The sequence below is a fragment of the Colobus angolensis genome, unplaced genomic scaffold (assembly GCF_000951035.1).
Source record: "Colobus angolensis palliatus isolate OR3802 unplaced genomic scaffold, Cang.pa_1.0 Scaffold186, whole genome shotgun sequence".
Lineage (NCBI taxonomy): Eukaryota > Metazoa > Chordata > Mammalia > Primates > Cercopithecidae > Colobus > Colobus angolensis.
The window spans coordinates 3,077,641-3,095,032 of NW_012114999.1; the positions used below are offsets into that span (position 1 = coordinate 3,077,641).

A 17,392-nucleotide genomic window follows, 5' to 3' on the forward strand; every position below is an offset into this window, starting at 1 on the left:
GAGCCCTGCAAAGTATTGTCACCTAGTTGACATTGTAATTGTGACTTCAAAAGGCCATTCCACCCCTCTATCAACCCAGCTGCTTCAGGATAATGGGGAACATAGTAAGACCAGTGAATTCCATGAGGCTGAGCCCACTGCCACACTTCTTTAGCTGTGTGAAGTGAGTGTCTTGGTCAGAGGCAATGCTGTGTGGAATACCATGATGGTGGGTAAGGCATTCCATGAGTTCACAGATAGTTGTCTTGGCAGAGTACTGCATGTAGAATAGGCAAACCCGTATCTGGAGTAGGTGTCTATTCCTGTGAGGACAAACCTCTTCCCTTTCCATGATGGAAGAGATCCAATAAATCAACCTGCCACCGGGTAGCTTGCTGATCACCCCAAGGAATGGGGCTGATCATCGACGGCTCAGTGTTGGTCTCTGCTGCTGGCAAATTGGGCACTCAGTAGTGGCCACAGCCAGGTCAGCCTTGGTGAGTGGAAGTCCATGTTGCTGAGCCCAGGCATAACCTCCATCCCTGCCACCATGGCCACTTTGTTCATGGGTCCATTGGGCAATGAGAGGGTTGGCCGGGGAAAGACACTGAGTGGTACCCACAGAATGGGTCATTCTATCCACTTGATTATTAAAATCTGCCTTTGCTGAGGTCACCCGTTGGTGAGCACTCACATGGGATACAAATATCTTCATGGTTTTTGGCCACTCAGAGAGGTCCATCCACATTCCTCTTCCTCAAATTTGTCGCCAATTTTCCAATCATGCTTCTTCCACTTCTTTCCAATCATGCTTTTTCCACTGACTCAAATGTTAATCTGAGATTAACTTCTTCCAAGTCCCTGATCATCCAGCCAAACCATTGGTTACAGCCTATTAATCAGTATATAATCGCACATTTGGCCATCTTTCCTTCCATGCAAAGTGCACAACCAAGTGTTCTGCTGGAAGTTCTGCCCACTGGGAAGATTTCCCTTCACTGCTGTCCTTCAGGGATGTCCTAGAAAGGGGCTGTAGTGCTGCAGCTGTCCACTTTTGGGAGGTGCCTGCATATTGTGCAGAACCATCTGTGAACCAGACCCTAGTCTTCTCTTCCTCTGTCAACTCACCATAGGGAACTCCCCATGAGGCCATCAGTGCAGGCTGGGGTAGAGCAGGCAGGGTGGCAGCAGTAGAGACCATGGGCATTTGAGCCACTTCCTCATGTATCTTACTTGTGCCTTCAGGACTTGCTTGAGCCTGATCACGGATATACCACCTCCATTAGATGATGGAATGCTGCTGTGCACGACCCACTTTAGGGGTTGAGGGGTCAGAAAGCTCCCAGTTCATGATAGGCAGTTCAGGTCGCATGGTGACTTGATGACCTATAGTCAAACATTCAGTTTCCACCAAAGCCCAACAACAGGCCAAGAGTTGTCTCTCAAATGGAGTGTAGTTATCTTCAGAAGACGGCAGGGCCTTGCTCCAAAATCCTAGAGGCCTCTGCTGTGATTCACCTATGGGGGCCTGCCAAAGGCTCCAAGACGCATCCCTATCTGCCACTGACACCTCAAGCACCACTGGATCTGCTGGGTCATATGGCCCAAGTGGGAGAGCAGCTTCCACAGCAGCCTGGACCTGTTGCAGTCTTCTTCTGTTCTGGATCCCACTAAAAACTGGCAGCATTTCGGGTCACTCAATAAATGGGCCAGAGTAATACACTCAAATGAGGAATGTGTTGCCTCTAAAATCCAAATGCCTCTAAAACCCACTAGGCATTGCGCCTTTTTCTTGGTTGTAGGAGGTGCCAAATGCAGCAACTTATCCTTCATCTTAGAAGTAATATCTCAACAGGCCCCACACCACTGGACCCCTAGAAATTTTACTGAGATAGAAGTTCCCTTAATTTTAGTCAGATTTATTTCCCATTCTCTGGCACACAAATGTCCTACCAATAAGTCCAGTGTGTTTGCTACTTCTTGCTCACTGGATCCAATCAGCATAATGTCATCAATGTAATGGGCCAGTGTGGTATCTTGCGGAAGCGAAAAGGAATCAAGCTCTCTCTGAAGAAGATTCTGACACAAAGCTGGAGAGTTGATATACCCCTGAGGTAGGACAGTAAAGGTATATTGTTAGCCTTGCCAGCTGAAGGCAAATTGCTTCTGATGGGCCTTATGGACAGGAATGGAGAAAAAGGCATTTGTCATGTCAATGGCTACATACCAGGTACCAGATGTGTTAATTTCCTCAAGCAATCAAACCACATCTGGTACAGCAACTGCAATTGGAGTCATCACTTGGTTAAGCTTACAATAATCCACTCTCATTCTCCAAGATCCACCTGTCTTCTGCACAGGCCAAATGAGAAAGTTGAACAGGGATTTGGTGGGAACCACTGCCCCTACATCTTTCAAGTTCTTGATGGTGGCACTAATCTCTGCAATCCCTCTAGGGATGCAGTATTGTTTTTGATTTTTCTAGGTAGAGGCAGCTGTAATGGCTTCCATTTGGACTTTCCCACTATAATATCCCTCACCCTACCAGTGAGGGAGCCAACGTGGGGGTTCTGCCAGTTGCTAAGAATATCTATGCCAATTGTGCATTCTAGCACTAGGGAAATGACCACAGGATGAGTCTGGGGACCCACTGGACCCACTCTAAGTCAGACCTGAGCTAAAACTCCACCTGATCTCATAAGCCCCTACTTCAACTGGTGGACCACAATGACATTTTGGGTCTCCTGCAATCAGTGTCAGCTCAGAGCTGACAGTCTAGTAGTCCCCAAAATGTCTGATCATTTCCTTTTCCCCAGTGCAGTTACCCTGGTAAAAGGCCGGAGATCTCTTTGGGGAAGGATGGGAGAAAGATTCACTGCATCAATTGTCAGTAATGTAGTGGTGTCCTTCCTCAAGGAGACATGGCCTCCCTTTCATTCAAGGGGTTCTGGGTCTGTAAGCTGACTGAAGTCTGGAAATTGATTGAGGGGCTGTGATTCTCTGTTTTTATAATTCAAATTAATCTTTTGTCCATTCAACCTAGAAATTTTCTGCTTGTATAAATTAAGTAGGAATGCAGTAGCCTTCCTATCCATTTCATTTCTTGGAACAGCATGATTAATTAGCTAAGACCAGAGCTCTAGATGAGTCAGACTATTCTGACTGCCGCTTTGCCTCTGCTATCCATTACGGTAACTATGCCCACCCTGCCTTTGATAGTCGCCACTTGGCCCCTGCCACCCCAGGATCCAATTATTCCCACTGTATTTAAATTTTGTAGTTGAGTGACTGCAGTCCCCATCATTAGATCTGACATACAGAGAAGAGCAATTACAGCAATTACAGGGCTCTTCAAAGACGCAGGTTCTGATCTTGCAAATCTATTCCACAACTCAGTGTCCCTAGTATCATCAGGGTCCTCCCACACAACCCCGTTCCAAGTTTCAGGGTCCTATTCTTTTCCAGTAAATGTCCTCACTTTAACAGTAGACACCTGGTGCATGCATCTTTTGTTACAAGTCAGCCACTCACATGATAAGAGCTGTGTCTGTTTTTCCACAATTTCAGCTCTTGCTCTTCAGGAGGTAAGATTCTCACTCAGGGCAATCTTAGCAGATTTGAGGCTCAGTATCTGCTTCTAAAGCTGGGAGACAGAATCTCTGAGTTCATAATTTTCTTTCATCACTTTGTCCACTGAACAGAGGAGCAACCAACCAGCTTCATTATGTTTCTTGGTTCTCCACATATGGTGAAAGGTATTATGCATAGAGTCACTAAACTCCTTGACTCTCATGAGTAATGAATCAGGAGTGTCAAATGCATTTATTTTGCATAACTCTCTGAACAGTTCACACTAAGGACTATCAGTGTTCTCCATACTATTAGAAGGAGAGTCCTTAGCATTTTGGGGTCTAAATATTAAGCAGCCAACTCCAGAAACCCCAAACCAACGAAAGAACTCCATCCTTAATATTCTGTTCCTCTAGAACCACTCCCAATACCAAAATCTGTATTAGGGTTCTCTAGAGAGACAGAATAGGACACACACACACACACACACACACACACACACACACACACACACATATATATGGAGAGCTTATTAACTTACACAATCACAAGGTCCCACAATAGGATGTCCGCAAGCTGAGGAGGAAGGAGAGCCAGTCCAAGTCCCAAAACTGAAGAACCTGAAGTCCAATGTTCAAGGGCAGGAAGCATCCAGCATGGGACAAAGATGTAGGCTGGGAGGCTAGGCCAGTCTCTTGTTCATTTTTCTGCCTGCTTTATATTCGCTGGCAGCTAACTAGATTGTGCCCACCAGATTAAGGGTGGATCTGCTTTCCCCAGCCCACTGATTCAAATGTTAATCTCTTTTGGCAACACCCTCACAGACACTCCAAGGAACAATACTTTGTAACCTTCAATCTAATCAAGCTGACGGTATTAACCATCATCACACCTGCCTAAGTAAAGATTAAATGAGATGATCACCACACCGCATATTTGTTGTTGTTGTTTTTAAAAAAAGTGAATGGAGGGCCGGGTGTGGTGACTCACACCTGTAATCCCAACACTTTGGGAGGCCAAGGCAGGTGGCACTCAAAAGTGAGTAGTTCGAGACCAACCCGGCCAACATGGTGAAACCCTGTCTCTACTAAAAATACAAAAATTAATGGGTGTGGTGGCGTGCACCTGTAATCCCAGGTATTCAGGAGGCTGAGGCAAGAGAATCGCTTGGACCAGGAAGGCAGAGGTTGCAGTGAGCCGAGATCGTGCTACTGCACTCCAGCCTGGGTGACACAGCAAAACTATGTGTCAAGAACAAAAAAACAAAAAACAAAAAACAAACAAAAAAAGTGAATGAAGGGAAAAGTAGATTACGTTTTCAATGTAACACTGTTCATAGTAGGAAGAAAACCTGAAAGCAACCTAAATGCCCATCAACAGTGGGAATAATAATACATTGCAGGATAAATACCCAGTAAAATACTTTAGTGTTTTAAAAAAGTTAAAATAAACTATAGTTACAATTGTACAGGTAGCTTTGTTTGTTTTAAAGCCAAGGAAGGATTAACATAAAACTCAAGATAGTGGTTACACCTGCTGTGAGAAGAGAGAGGCATGTGATCAGGAAAGGGCATTCTGGTGGTTCCTTAACATCCTGATAAGGGTGTTCGGGGCAAATGGGAATTCATTTTATAATCATTCTTTAAATGATACATGTATATATACACACTGCTGCATTTATGATCCAGTTTTAAAACAAAAAAAAATCATTTGAAACTCTCATTGAATTTTTTTTTTTTTTTTTTTTTTTTTTGAGGCGGAGTCTCGCTCTGCCCGGGCTGGAGTGCAGTGGCCGGATCTCAGCTCACTGCAAGCTCCGCCTCCCGGATTTTACGCCATTCTCCTGCCTCAGCCCCCGCCCCAGTAGCTGGGACTACAGGCGCCTGCCACCTCGCCCGGCTAGTTTTTGTGTTTTTAGTAGAGACGAGGTTTCACCGTGTTAGCCAGGCTGGTCTCGATCTCCTGACCTCGTGATCCGCCCGTCTCGGCCTCCCAAAGTGCTGGGATTACAGGCTTGAGCCACCGCGCCCGGCCCTCATTGAATCTTAATCATGAGACTTATGTATCTATACTTGGAGATGGAGAATACGGAGACCTTGGTTCACCGTCCTAGTCTCCTGTGTTGAATCACAACACATTCTTCTGATTTTTTTGGCAATTACTAGATGAACTCTTACAACTTTGATTAAAATAACTGATACAGAAAATTTCTGATTTTGCTAGCAGTAGATCTCTAACAGCAAATTTTTGGTATAAAATGATCTACAGAGAATTTGGCAGATGGCAACTATTGTATGTCAGGTCTGTGTCTACAACTGTAAGTAAGATTTTGCCATTCTTAGAGTCAGGCTGTGTTATAGTCATCCTGATTTTTAATTTTGTTTTTTTTTGAGATGGGTCTCACTCTGTCACCCAGGCTGGAGTACAGTGGCATGATCTCGGCTCACTGCAACCTCCGCCTCCCAAGTTCAAACAATTCTTCTGCCTCAGCCTCCTGAGTAGCTGGGATTACAGGCACACACCACTACGCTCGGCTAATTTTTGTACTTTTAGTAGAGATGGGCTTTCACCATGTTGGTCAGGCTGGTCTCGAACTCCTGACCTCGTGATCCACCCACATTGGTCTCCCAAAGTGCTGGGATTACAGGCGTGAACCACTGCGCCCAGCCTGATTTTTAAATTTCAGTGCTGTATTCACTTATCAATGAGCAATGCCTCATTGGTAATGGTCACTGTTCATCTCGTTTCCAATCCTGTCAACACTACAAAAGGATGACTTACAACATCCTGTAACGAATGGGCATGAACCGTATTCAGAAACCTGAGACATGTCTTCATGTCATGTACAGTTTTTTGTTAATTGTTTAAAGCTGAAGATTAACTCAAATAAAGCTTGTAACTCAGAAGTTTAATCTATTAGTTGTTTAATCTGTTTTCTGAACTGCATGCTTATTTTATGTATGCAGAGTAGATTGGCTGAGTGTGAGGACACTTAATACAGTAGTAGGATGCCAACCAAAGCAGAAGCCACGGACTCACCATTTGACAGCCAACATAGTAACTGCTTCAGTCAAGAATTGTCAATAGACTCAAACTAGCCTGTGACAATTCGATGAGAAACAGGACATTTGCAATCTTTAAGAATCTCCTCACAAAGTACTTCCTAATTCTAATTTTATAATGGAGAAACCTGGTATATACTATCTGAACCAAGTGACTAAAATTAAGAGCATCAGGTATAAGACAAATTGACACTGTGTGTATCCTGGCATGACACATTTGAGTATACAGCATCATTTCTGTAGTACTGAACAAAAATATCTATCCTAAATCTTATGAGCCTTAACTAATGATAAACCAAAACTGAGCAACTTTCTACAAACTGGTCAATACTCCTCAAGTGTCAAGGTCAAAGACAAGTCTGAAAAGCTGTTCTGGACTGAATGAAACAAGAGATAGGACAACTAAAAGCACCATGTGGTCCTGGATTGGGATGCTGGAACACAGGAACATTACTGAGGCAATCAGAACCAGCAGATTGAATGTGGCCTATGGATTAGATATCATTATGATGTCAATGTCAATATCCTAAGTTTGATGGTGGTACTATGGTTATGTAGGAATGCCCTTGTCTTAAAGAAATACACAGTAGATAGAGGTAATAATGCAAAAAAATATTTTGGCTGGGATTACATTGAATCTACAAATGTAAATTAACATCTCTACATGACTGAAGCTTCTAATTTGTGTACATTATGGAGTGTTACATTTATTTAAGATCTCCTTAAATGCTTCCTGACATGGTCTAACATTTTCTCCATGAAGATCTTGTACATCTTTTGTGAGACTTATTCTTAGGTATTTCGTATTTTTTAATGATATTGAAGAGTTCTAAAAACTTTCATTTCTGTTAGTTGCTGATATCCAGGAATACAACTGACTTACATACTGATTGTGAATGTAGCAACTTTGCTAACTCCTAGATGTTAATTGAATAGTCTACATATATAATCATATCAATACATCACCATAATTTCCTACCTGTAGGAAAGAAAAACCCACAGAATTCCATAGACTATAAGTTATTTAACAATATGCAATGGTTGGCATTTAAAGAGGTGTTTCCAGTTGTATAAATATTGTAAGTAACATAACGATAGCTAGGAATAGTGTAGCCATAGTACCATCTTTAAATCACCCAAATAACTGAGGTACAATTCTATCTGCTTATGAGTTCACTAGGCAACAAGTCTCAGGGATCATATAGTCTTTGTCTCTGTATCAAAACAAATACACTGCCTAAGGTACACTAAAAGTAATTTAACATACTGTACTCATAAATTCTAATTAAGTTCTCTGTAGGTAAAACATGGCTAGGGAAGTTATGATCAACTCTTCAGAAATGACTTCTCAGAACCTTGGACAATACACCTCCCACAAGGCTTCCTGGTGTTCTGGCAGCACTAACAGGGCTCCCGCTGTTGCCCCTTCCCTTTGCTCACTTACCTTTCCATGTGGCATAAAACAACTTCGGGATAAATGATTTCTACCACATTATTAGCTAGCACAACACACTACACACTGTGGACACTCTAGAAATAGCAACCTCTTCTCAAGAGATACTTGCCTCAGAGCCCCAGGAAACTAGAAAGCACCTAGACGCTTAAGGCTCTAAGCTGGACAAAGTGCCAGGGAACTCTAAAGGCAGAAAGGACCCAAAAGTGAAATTCTCATTTTTGAGCTGTGAGGGAAAACAGAGAAGTAAGTTTATTACATGATATAAGCTTTGGGTTGTCTCCATATATTAAAAGAAAACTGAGGAAGTTTAAAAGTACATTTTCTAAGTTTTAGTATAGGATGATGATAATGTTCTGGAGATGAATAGGTGCTCATGGTTGCAAAACAATGTGAATATACTTAATGCCACTGAACTATATGCTGAAAAACGGTTCAAACAATATACTTAAAAATGGTAAGTGTTAAGTGTATTTTACCACAATAAAAAATTTTTGAAGTTGCATTTCCTATTGTTAAAAACTACCAGATATCATTTAGTAATCATAGTCATTAAGAGCACTAACCATCAACATCTGACAGCCCTATGTTTGAGATTTGACTCCACCTGTGGAACACTGAAGCAAGTCATTTAACTAAGCCTTAGTTTCCTTACCTGTAACACAGAAATAATAAGATGATTACCCACCCATTACAGGTTGCTCTGGACTTGAAATAAAATAATCCATGTAGCAACTTGGCAAAGTTCCTGGCACACAGAGAAGGCTCAATACACATTGGCTCTAATTTTCCTTTTAGGTATTCACAGCAATATGATTCTTTTATATTTTGTACAATGAGGACTAAAAACAAGGCTTCAGAAAAAAAAAGGGTTGGTTATTGCTCCCTAGACCTTCACATCACATAGAACTATAAAACAAGTTTCTGTAAAATTCATTCCACATTGTAGTCAAGGGATGTATGATCCCAGGTGTTGACTTCTAAGCCAATGGTTAATAACCTTAAACTTTCGTACTGTAATAGGCAACAACTGAAAAGAAGCCACGAGAACTTGAAATAATTTAACAAGTTGATATATATATATATATTATCAAGTGTAACAGTCATACAAAAACATTTAGTAGAAATATAATTCACACATACAAAAACAGTCTACTTATTTTTTGTCCCTTTTATATATCCTATTTTAGACAAAATGATAAAACCCAGAAAACAACAGGAATGTACTAGTCCTAAAAACTGGACATTTTATAAATGAAACAGATCCAATCACCTATACCTTCTCTCAAATTCCAAATAATGAGGCTTACTGACCTGTACTCTCAGAATCAACTTAAATAAATTTTAGCTTGATTTGGATGGAATATACACTTTCGATGGTTGACAATCCAGGTAGAACAAGTACATAAAATGATTCATAAGTCAAAACATTTCATACAAAAGGAATGGTTTTAACCCAGACAAATCAAGAGGAAATGCACTGAATTTAAAAACTTCTGAAATAAGCATTTTTTGGACCATTTATAAAATACCAAAAAGTTCAGAACTGATGAATAACAAAAGTTTATATAAAATAAAGCCAAGGGGTGAAAAAACTATCAAATGTATTAAAACCATCTAATGCCAAATACAATATAACTGAACTATATAATTTAGAAACAGGTTTAAGTGCATTTTCTTTATACAATTTAATTGACTATCACATGTAAAAACTGGCAATTAATTAAAATGCAATTAAATACAGATTTGCAAGCCTTCTGGCCATTATGTAAACATTTACAAATTAAGTGAATTGCCAATTGAAAAATAAGAGCTTACATATGTATCTTAAAAAAGCACAAATGTAAAAGATGCAGTATAAAGTTGTGTGAAAAAACATATTCATACCAACAAAATCTTTTTAGGCACTTGCATTCAGAAACATTCCTTTTATAAATAAACACTTATAATAGTTTCACTCCAAAAAATAAACCTGATTTTCCCAAATTGCACCTATTAGTTGAGAACTATTATCATATATTAGGGATGCATTCAAATGGACCATTTGGTGGGGAAAGTCAACTGAACTTTAAAAACTATGAATCCACCTATCTTATTCACAACTTCAAAATACAGAATTTAAAGATAAAGAGGCACAAATGTGACCCTATCAAAACATTCTACCATTCAGTATTACCAACAGAGGATAATACAACACAACAACAAAAGGCAAAACCCATGATTTGGCAGTCCTATACAAAAGGGGCCCTGTCAAAACACTCTTTCACAAAATAAGCACAATACCACAAAATAACACAACAACAACAATAACAACAAACCCCTGAAATTTGACAACCCTACACAAATTGTGGAATTTCATCTTCGAGGTCTTCAAACTGCTGCATTCGTTTTAGCCTTGGTCTCTGACATGTTGGATTCACATCAGGCAAGCCAAGCTCCTCAGAGTCTTCTTTAGGTTGACCAGTTGCCTGCCCAGGACAAGCTGATGCTTTGTCTGGGTCCGGCCTTGACTTCACCATGAGACCCTGGGGATCGTGAGCTGTGCCAGGAGGCACTGCTGCTGAGGGTGAAGCTGGCTTCTCCTCATTCCCCCTGATACTGATGGCGGGAGCATGTGGTTTATAAAATGTTGTCCAATGTTGAGGCTGCAGTGTTCTGGGTGCTCTGACAGGAGTGAGAGGGTAGGAATCCGAAGACCGTCTCTCAGATGCCTCTCTCACTGACCTGACTGGCTCTGTGTATGGCTTGCTGGGCTGAGTGGCATTGACAGAATGGTCCCCACTAATCTGGAGGCTTGTTGTCACTCCTTTTTCCTGGAGTGCACTGGGCATGATCATTGTAGTCTTGGCAGTTAGGCTGTTTTGTTCATACTGTTTGTCCTGAATTTTTTGTAGAGTTTGTTGGTCAAAGCCATTAAATTTGGAACAAACAGTAGTAGCAGTGTCTTTTCTATTAACTCCTTCAAAGGCAGGATTCTTGCAAAACTTGTCTAAATTTACATTTCCCATATTTCTGCCATTTCTCTCCTTAGGAGGGCTTGCAAGAAGTAGTCTATCTACAGGTAAACTTACAGGTCTAATCTTGGTCCTTGGAGTATGCCTCTCCACACAGTTTGTTGATGACCTATCAGATTTCAGAGAAAGTGGCTTAGGGGTTTTACCATCTTCTATCTTTTGGGATGCTGATTCAATCTCCTGGTCTAGAAGCAACTGTGCTTTGTCTGAAAATGAAAGTAATCTATTTAAGTTCATGGCACATGGTTAATAAGAGAGTCTGAATGAGTTAGAGATGAACACTGTATCAAGACAATATGAGTCTTACATATTTTTTCTAAAGTAATATTCTCAGTTATCTACGTGGAGGAGTTAAACATTTGCACAGTATTAAAGGTGTATATTGAATTTAAAAGTTCAAATTTTTTACTCATTTAAATCAATATGAACAGCTACAAAATACAAAAAAAAAAAAACACTTGCTGAGTAACTTCCTTTTAAGTGCTGTGCATGAACAAGTACTTTCTGGGTCAAAAGACTATCACAATGTCAATAGGTAGACATGGGAAAATTAACCTCAGAAAAGTGGCACTAATTTACACACCAACCAGATGTAACTGTGCCCTGAATCCCAAGGATTTTGCCAACTCATTCAATCTGCTTTTCAGTTACACTCAATCCAGTGACAGCATATCATATTAGATTACTTAGATCCTCTCCTTATCTGATCAACTAATAAAGCATAACATCCATTCTGTCAAATGAAGGCTGAATGCGTTTAAATTAAAAAATGCCATTTTCTCCATCTGCTCCCAGATTTTCTTTCTTCTACAGTCTGAACCCACAGTCCATGTTTTCTCACTTAAAAGCCTCAGTTCCTGCATCTATCCTAAAAAATTCCAATTCCAGGAATGTTCCAGCCCTCCATTCTCCTGCTTTTCTGTTCACTGCCGAAACACATCCACCAACTCCGCGCCTTGATGCCATCCTGACTTTGAGCTGCAGCCGGCCCCAAGCACAGCATGCAATCCTTTCCCTGCCACCCAGTCCTTCACCCACATCTCTTAGGCAGTGGTTTGCAGACAGGTACCCACCAGAGTAACTTTTTGGTCGTCGTCTCATCTGACCTTCTTCTACACCTGGGACTGCTGGCCTCTCTTCCCTGGGTTCCAAGGCTCTTTTTTTTGTTTTGTTTTGTTTTTGTTTTTTGAGACAGAGTCTCACTCTGTCACCCAGGCTGGAGTACAGTGGCATTATATATCTTGGTTCACTGCAACCTCCGCCTCCTGGGTTCAGGTGATTCTCTTGCCTCACTCTCCTGAATACCTGAGATTACAGGTGCCTGCCACCATGCCCAGATAATTTTTGTATTTTTAATAGAGACAGGGTTTCACCATGTTGGCCAGGCTGGTCCTGAACTCCTGACTTCAAGATCTGCACACTCCAGCCTCCCAAAGTGTTGGGATTACAGGTGTGAGCCACCAAACCCGGCCCAAAGTTCTTTTGATTTGCTTTCCCGGGTCCTCCACACATTTAGAGAGCATTCTAAGGGACTTGGTTCCTTGCAATTGGACTGTAAGCACCAACGTATATTCTTAAATTTCTAAGGGAAAAACTTAGAGGATAATGGAGAAGAGTACAGACTCTGAAGCACGGTTGCCTGGGTCCTGGCTCAGCCCTGCCTGCCACTTCTGCACTGGGCTAGGCAATCTCACTGTCCCATGTGTCTTCATCTGTGAAAAAAGACTCCTATGTGTATCTATGTTGCTGTGTGATCTAAATGATCTACTAGGAAAAGTGCTTAAAATTATGTTGTATGTAATAAACACTGGAAAGTGACATTCATTATTATTACTGTTCCTAAGAGCTTCATGGGATAGTGAAAAAGGTTAGGTTTAGCAATCAGAACTGGGTTCAAATATATTAGGAGCACAATCTTTGGCATTACTTAGTCTCTTTCAGATGGTTAGTTATGGGCTGAATGAGGATAATGCTCTTTATAGCAGAGAACTATTATGATGATCAAATAGAATCAAACAAATAAGCACAGTGCTTAGCACAGAACAGGCAGGTACCTGGTAAATGTTAGTTCCTTTCCTTTTTTTTTTTTTGAGATGGAGTTTCACTTGTCACATTCTCAGCTCACTGTAACCTCTGCCTCTAGGGTTCAAGTGATTCTCCTGCTTCAGCCTCCTGAGTAGCTGGGATTACAGGTGCCCGTCACCATGCCTGGCTATTTTTTATATTTTTAGTAGAGACGGGGTTTCACCATGTTGGCCAAGCTGGTCTCAAACTCCTGACATCAGGTGATCCGCCCGCCTTGGCCTCCCAAAGTGCTGGGATTACAGGTGTGAGCCACCATGTCCGTCACTCCTTTCCTTTTTAGACCCTATGCTCACTGATACTTGATTACACATTAAATTTAACATATATGGCTGCAATGTAAAAACCTGGAATTTAGCTGTAACAATGTAGAAATGACAATACAAATGGAAGCTTTGCCACCAGCTTAACAACTAGCAATGACAGCAACTAATATTATAAAGAGAAAATAAGTGAATAAAATGACTGTAGTCAAGGAAATAAAAAATACATACACATCTCTGTGTTTAATGGGTTAAATGTAGGCCACAGGTAAAAAGCATGTCAAAAAAAGAGGACTCGGGCCGGGCGCGGTGGCTCAAGACTGTAATCCCAGCACTTTGGGAGGCCGAGACGGGCAGATCACGAGGTCAGGAGATCGAGACCATCCTGGCTAACACGGTGAAACCCCGTCTCTACTAAAAAATACAAAAAACTAGCCGGGCGACGTGGTGGGCGCCTATAGTCCCAGCTACTCGGGAGGCTGAGGCAGGAGAATGGTGTGAACCTGGGAGGCGGAGGTTGTGGTGAGCTGAGATCCAGCCACTGCACTCCAGCTTGGATGACAGCGAGACTCTGTCTCAAAAAAAAAAAAAAAAAGGGACTCTAAATTTTTTGAAGAGTCTAGTTTGACTCCGTATGTACAGTTAGTTCAAGGCACTGAATTATGGAACCAGAAGATACTAATGAATATCACATTGCTCAACACATTTCTACCTTGATGTTAGCTGATGGCAAAATGCAGAAACGAAAACAAAATTCAGAAGGAACACAAAAAACATTATGAACTCCAAGATGTCCTTATTACAAGAAAGACTTTTATGAAGAATGACATTCATTTAAATGCAAGGTACACTAAAAGGCAACTTTCTCAATGGCTAGTCAAGATTTGTTAACTAACAAAGCTTTATTCTCTGGCTTCCCTCATCACCCCTCACCTTGACTTTAATCATGGTTCTACTGGCAAAGTTTTAAGTCAGCAAACATTTTCTTTCAACATGGCTACTCACCACTGAGACATGCATCACATTTTTCTAACGCATTTTGCTTGCGTTCTGACTCCTCAAATGATGTAGCTCGTTCAAAAATTTTGCTTTCACTCTCTGAAGTATGGATATCCTGTTGATGGAAGATAATTTTTAAAATGGAAGAAGTAAAACACAACCTCAAAGAGTTCAAAGATTTTTAACTTATTAACATAAACATTACAAAGTTCTAATATAATTCCATAAAGGTCAAACTCACTTCCTTTGAAGGAAAAAATAGTGACTTCATGGACCGTTCAGGGTCTCTTTCTTCTGGTGATAACAGAGGCTTTGGAAAACAGCCTTGATCAACCTGAGGTGAAAAAACACCTGTGCTACACATGACATGTTGCGGCTGTAGGGCCCCATCGAAGATCTTCTGTGAGTGAGTAATGAGGAACTCCACTAAGCGTGCTTGGTTTGAATACTCGGCAAGGGAGGAGATGGTGATAGGAGCAGTTGTGGGCCTTGGCCTGATGAGACTTGGTCCAAATATCACCCCCAAGTTTTTGGAGTTCATCTTGTTTTCTTCTGCATGATCTACTACCCTGCAAAGTAGAACACATAAAGTTGCATGAGATTTGCCTATTAGAGTTCCTTGACTGTAGTTTACTATGGAATAGAGAGGGTGGAGGAAAAATGAGCTGCATAAGAATACTAGGGGAAAAAAGTCTAGGAAAAGGTTATATTTATTTGATTAAAATATTGACCACATGCTAAATAGAGTTTCATAGTTTCACAGTATTGAAATAAATTTCAAGTAGAAGGAAGTACTACAGTTTTACCAGCAGAAAGAAAAAATACCCCTAAAAACTGCTCCCATCTCAGTATATGGTATATCCTCCCAAGTCCTTATACTGGGAACCTAAACATCATTGTCAGTTCTCTCACTACCCATCTCCAGTCTTCAAGTCTAGATGATTCTCCCTTCTGAAGATCTCAGTTCCAACACCATCCCCACTCCTCTGGCCTCACTTGAAGCTCTTACCACCTTTTATTTCTATGATTATTCAAGGAGATCTGAATTGTAATAAAGGCCTCCTCTCCAACCTAGTTTCCATATTGCTGCCAAAATATCTAAAAGGCAAATCTGAGCCTGTCAAATCCCTAGCTCAAAATTCTTTAGTGGCTGGGCGCAGTGGCTCAAGCCTGTAATCCCAGCACTTTGGGAGGCCGAGATGGGCGGATCACGAGGTCAGGAGATTGAGACCAGCCTGGCTAACACAGTGAAACCCCGTCTCTACTAAAAAAAACAAAAAAAACTAGCCGGGCGAGGCGGCGGGCACCTGTAGTCCCAGCTACTTGGGAGGCTGAGGCAGGAGAATGGCGTAAACCCGGGAGGCGGAGCTTGCAGTGAGCTGAGATCTGGCCACTGCACTCCAGCCTGGGCGACAGAGCGAGACTCTGTCTCAACCAAAAAAAAAAAAAATTCTTTAGTGCGTACCAAAGCAAGATGGTCAGTGCACCTACCAGGCATGCAAGACTTTATCAGGCCTCTACCTGGCTCAGTTTCTGCTACTGCTTGCTGTATTGCAGCCTAACCAATTCACTTGTATTTCTCAGATGCACAACGTGCTCTTGTATCTCCATGTCTGTGACTTTGTGCCTGGAATGCTCTTCTGTGTAATTTTGCCCACCAAGATACTACTTGGTTCTGTAAGTCTGATTCAAGGGCTATCTCCTCTGATTTATGCCCTGACCACACAATCTTCCTCTGCATGCTGTACATAGCTGTTAGAACAATGATGCTGTACTCTGCTGGTCTGCAGATCTGTCCCTGCAGCTGATGAGACCAACAGATGGCTGAAGCCTTATGTTTTCATCCTTCTTTAGCCAGCCAGAGCCTGGCACACAGGAGGCATCTGAGGGAACCATGTTGGCTGCAAGTACATATTATCTTCAATGTCTCCCCTTCCCTTACACAGATTGGAGATGAAATGTTCATTTTAAAAGTAACACTGCAACAATATGAACACACTTAACACTTAAGAATGGCTAAGTAGTACCAGGCGTGATGGCTCATACCTGTAATCCCAGCACTTTGGGAGACTGAGGTGGGAAGATCATGAGGTCAGGAGTTCGAGACCAGCCTGGCCAATATGTTGAAACCCTGCCTCTACTAAAAATACAAAAATTAGCTGGGCATGGTGGCGTGCACCTGTATTCCCAGCTACTCGGGAGGCTGAGGCAGAAGAATCGCTTGAACCCAGGAGGCGGAGGTTGCAGTGAGCCAAGATCTTGCCACTGTACTCCAGCCTGGGTGACAGAGCAAGACTCTGTCTCCCCCCAACCCCCCAAAAAAAAGAATGGCTAAGAAGGTAAATTTTGTTATGTGGATTTGGATTTTACCACAATTAAAAACAAAACAAAACAAAATCAATTGCCCATTAATGAATGTTCTAGTTATATAAAATTCTTACCGCTTTAGATGTACTATAAGGAAATGAAGACTGTTAAAATTTGATGCTGGCAATTGTCTTAGAAGGTCTTTGATTTTTAGAAGAATTCGGTTTATTTCTATACACATATTTGGCCATTTTTTGTCTTCAAGACTATCCTTTTTTGTCTCTTGCTCTTCATTTACATGTTGGATCTCTTTTGCAAGGTCTATAAATTCCTTGTACAATCGAAATAAAATAAATGGTTCTGGAAGCTAAAGAAATAAAATTACATTGGGGTGAGTACTCTTTTTTTCTGTTAATAATCAACTATTACTAACAGTTACAGAATTATTTAGGATGTCCCTTTACATTAAGAAGATTTAAAGTCAATCCATGTTTAGTAATGTAAATGTCTGCTACAGATGTAGTCTATAAAGTAAACCTAGAATCATCATCATAAATTGTATCTGTATTAAAAACGACTTAACTGATAATCAGTAAAACTAAACCTAAAGCTGCATGATGGAATTTTACAAGTCTGATATATATCCTATACCAATTACATTCA

At 41.2% G+C, this 17,392-nt stretch overlaps 1 protein-coding gene across 2 annotated transcripts in view; it reads right to left on the minus strand.

Moving 5' to 3' along the window:
- ARHGAP29 (Rho GTPase activating protein 29) overlaps nt 1–17,392 on the minus strand; it is an 83,687-nt gene that overhangs the window by 13,155 nt on the left and 53,140 nt on the right. The window contains exons 19-22 of one of the 2 annotated variants that reach the window (XM_011940012.1): nt 16,864–17,096; nt 14,664–14,991; nt 14,429–14,537; nt 11,136–11,284 (exon numbers count right to left, since the gene is read on the minus strand). In XM_011940012.1, coding sequence (XP_011795402.1) covers nt 11,136–11,284; nt 14,429–14,537; nt 14,664–14,991; nt 16,864–17,096 — 819 coding nt within the window. Of the gene's footprint in view, nt 1–8,856; nt 11,285–14,428; nt 14,538–14,663; nt 14,992–16,863; nt 17,097–17,392 lie in introns of those variants that run through there. The other variant, XM_011940011.1, reaches the window with a different exon arrangement.